At 30.4% G+C, this 3,287-nt stretch overlaps 1 protein-coding gene across 1 annotated transcript in view; it reads left to right on the forward strand.

The window, feature by feature from the left end:
• The first annotated feature begins 440 nt into the window (after nucleotides 1-440).
• The window catches only part of LOC129216618 (uncharacterized), a 38,623-nt gene continuing 35,776 nt past the window's right edge, over nucleotides 441-3,287 (forward strand). Inside the window, exon 1 of the mRNA XM_054850835.1 lies at nucleotides 441-445. Within this exon, the coding sequence (XP_054706810.1) occupies nucleotides 441-445 (5 nt within the window). The remainder of the gene's footprint in view (nucleotides 446-3,287) is intronic.

The following is a 3,287-nucleotide window of genomic DNA, read 5'->3' on the forward strand; positions in this document are numbered from 1 at the left end:
AGTAGAGAGAATTTGTAAAGCGCCGGTAAATACCGACACCCAATCCACTATTTCACGACTCGTTATCTCTAAGAAAAGCCATTTTCACTAAAGCAATAAAAAACATTTGCCCACACACACTCATTCGTCCCTGTCTTCGATAATCTCATTCCACAAGACTCAGGGATTCACATGTCAATCAAACAAGTTTATTGCTTCTAATAGGTTGGGAGTTTGTGGGAGGAGTTTTGGTTTTTCTTGTCTAGCCAAGCGGTTAAAATGAAATGCTATTATTAAAGACGAACATCTATGGAATAAGAAGCTGAAGATCATCAATTGCTTTTTCGGTACAAATTGATTTTTACAGTGCCTTCAAATCGGTTGCAATTTTAAAAACATGTTTTCAGACATTTGAATTTAGGTTTAGATTCTTTGATGATCACGGTTTGAAAGAAGATTATATGAGGTAAGTTTTAAAACAATCGTACAAATGTATGCTAAATTTATATATATATATATATATATATATATATATATATATATATATATATATATATATATATATATATATATATATATATATATATATATATATATATATATCTGTAAATCACAATATTTTTATTTTTTCCCCCATGACGTGTAAAATCTTTTTCAGCTGCATTTTACCTTTCTGAGACTTTTTCAATGAGTATGTTCCTTGAGTTCTATCTTAAATAAGGTATGAAAATAATTCAATATAAAGGTTCAGATGCGTTCAATTTACAAGATGGAAGTTTAAAAATAAAAAAAAACATAAAAGGTTAGGATTTTATGATTAATTATGCAATTATTTCGAAAATGCAACGAACAGAACATTTAGTGAAATATGCTAAGTATAATTTTCACACGTTTAACTTTCCTACTGTCATAACGTATGATGCTTCTAATTTTCTATCATGTTTTTACTGTAATTTCATTAATTTTCATTAACAGATTTATTTGCAGTAATTTCAAGTTCACACTTGTATATGCCATAATTTCAAGTTCACAATTTTGTTTGTCATTCTTTCAAGTTCACGATTTTATTTTTCTTACAGAAAAATATATTAACTAAATACCGAGACTAGAAATAGGAAATGCAGTTGTAATGATTGATCAAGGAATTGTATCGAGTGATTCTCCACCACGTGGTTGTCAAAATCAGTTCAATCGAGCTCAATAGAACATTACGGTGTTACAAACAGCAAAAAAAAAAAAAAATCTACCTTCTTTTTAATTTTGAAGAAATATACAGGATATTTCCTCCTGTATAGGAGGAGTTAGTTATGACAATAGTTATAACAATTAGGTTATAATTGAAGGAAATTTTAGGAAATTGTTATAACATAGTTATAACAATTTCCAAAATTTGAAAAAAAAAAAGAAATACTTTTGATAATGTCATAAACTTATTTTTCCCCCTTTCAAATCACATTTCCCTTTCTTATTTTTAGTCTCGGTATATTTTTTGAACATATTACTCTGTTATTCAGTATACTTCACTCTGCATATTTGATATTCGATTATCCTTGAACTACATAACCATATTTCATGCACGCCACCTTCAAACAGAAAGTTGAAGTTTAAAATTGCCCCATATGAGTCGGGTGAAGTTTTTTACCGTTGAAAATTCATCATTTGTGTCCAAAAGGTCATTTAAATGTTAATATACATAATTTTACCCCACTTTCTTAGCTATTATCCTCAAATAACAAAAAGTAGCAAAACAAGTTGCCAATTTTGAGCAAAATACAAAACAATATATATGAATGAGTAGTTATTTTAATTGATTATTTTAATACAAAACAGTGTTTAAAATGGTTACGAGAAAGTTATTTTAAAATCTTGTACTAAAGGTTAACCTTTTACTTACTATAAAAGTATGCGTATGAATCGCTATTGCTTTTCATGCCTCTTTCTATTTGTTATAGAAACTATAAACGAAACAGCTCTCAGTAATTTAGTTCAAACTTAAGCTATGAAAAGAAGAAAAAAAAATTTCCGCTAAAGAAAAAAACTTTACATTCATATTTAAAATGTGTGTCAACATCTTAACTATACGTAACATACATAATTTTGGTGATTCGGTTCATATACAGTGAAACCCCGATTTTACGTTTTTCAAGGGACTGGGCTGAAAACGTAAAATACGGGAAAACGTAAAATAGGGGAAGTACGCAGAAAGCAGAAATCAAATTTTAAAAAAAACTATAGGTATTAAAGACGACATTTTAAAAAGGTATCTTGTATAATTAAAAACTGAACGTATGTATCTATGTATGCATGTATGTATCTATGTCCAAGTTACTTCTCCCGAACGACAGTGAACTAACCATCGAACCAGGTATCGATGGATTCGTAATCATCCCGTCTCTATGTTTGGCTATTTAACATAATCCTCCGATAATAATTAGCGGAATATAACAATTAAAAATTATTAATTATGACACTTAGATTTCGACATAAAATCCCTATTTTTCGAAGTCTTTCCTCCATTCAAATTATTATTCAGTGCTTCATCTCAGCTTTCCGTAACAATGATTTTACTAAAATTTGTAGCGTGAAGAAAATCATTGAGAAGAAAGATCTGTTGTCATTCTTTTTTTTTTCTCGAATATGAACAAACGAAATTCTGACTTTTGTTTTAAAGGTTTTCCCCTGCCATCGAGGGATTTAAAATGTTTACTTTTTGATTATTTTTCCGCAATCTGCCGCAAAATTTAACTTTTTTTTTTTTTGTTCAAGTTTGTTGCTGAACACGCGTCCCTTGACATAACTTTTATTTTCGAGGTAGACCGTGCAAAACCGGGCGACGCAGCTAGTAATATCTATATTTTACGAAAAGAACATTTTAATAAACATCATTTTAACACATTTGGTTGAAAATCTGGACGTTTAGGTTGAAAATAGTCCGTAATGGAGGATTGCCTTTTTAGTCAATGAGCTCCAGTAAATTCAGCATCTTCCAGGGTTGAAGTACCACTTTGCTAGTTTTTTTCCTGGTCTCTATGAGAAAGAAAATAGTCCTTCACTATTTGTAAGCTCTTAAATGCAATATTGAAAGAAGGGACGGGTTGTGCTTCCGATTCTTCTTGTTCATCTTTATTGGTGGACAAAAACTCCAGAAGCATTTGGGTCCGTCCACGGTGACTGACGTTACACTTTGACTCTATTTTTAACTTACAAATTCAGCGCTGTCTTGAAATTAAATTTTGTTTCTTTTGAAATTAATCTAAAATATCATGATATGGTACATCACTGCCCCCCCCCCCCCCCACGTGTTTCAG

The sequence above is a fragment of the Uloborus diversus genome, chromosome 2, assembly GCF_026930045.1.
Source record: "Uloborus diversus isolate 005 chromosome 2, Udiv.v.3.1, whole genome shotgun sequence".
NCBI lineage: Eukaryota > Metazoa > Arthropoda > Arachnida > Araneae > Uloboridae > Uloborus > Uloborus diversus.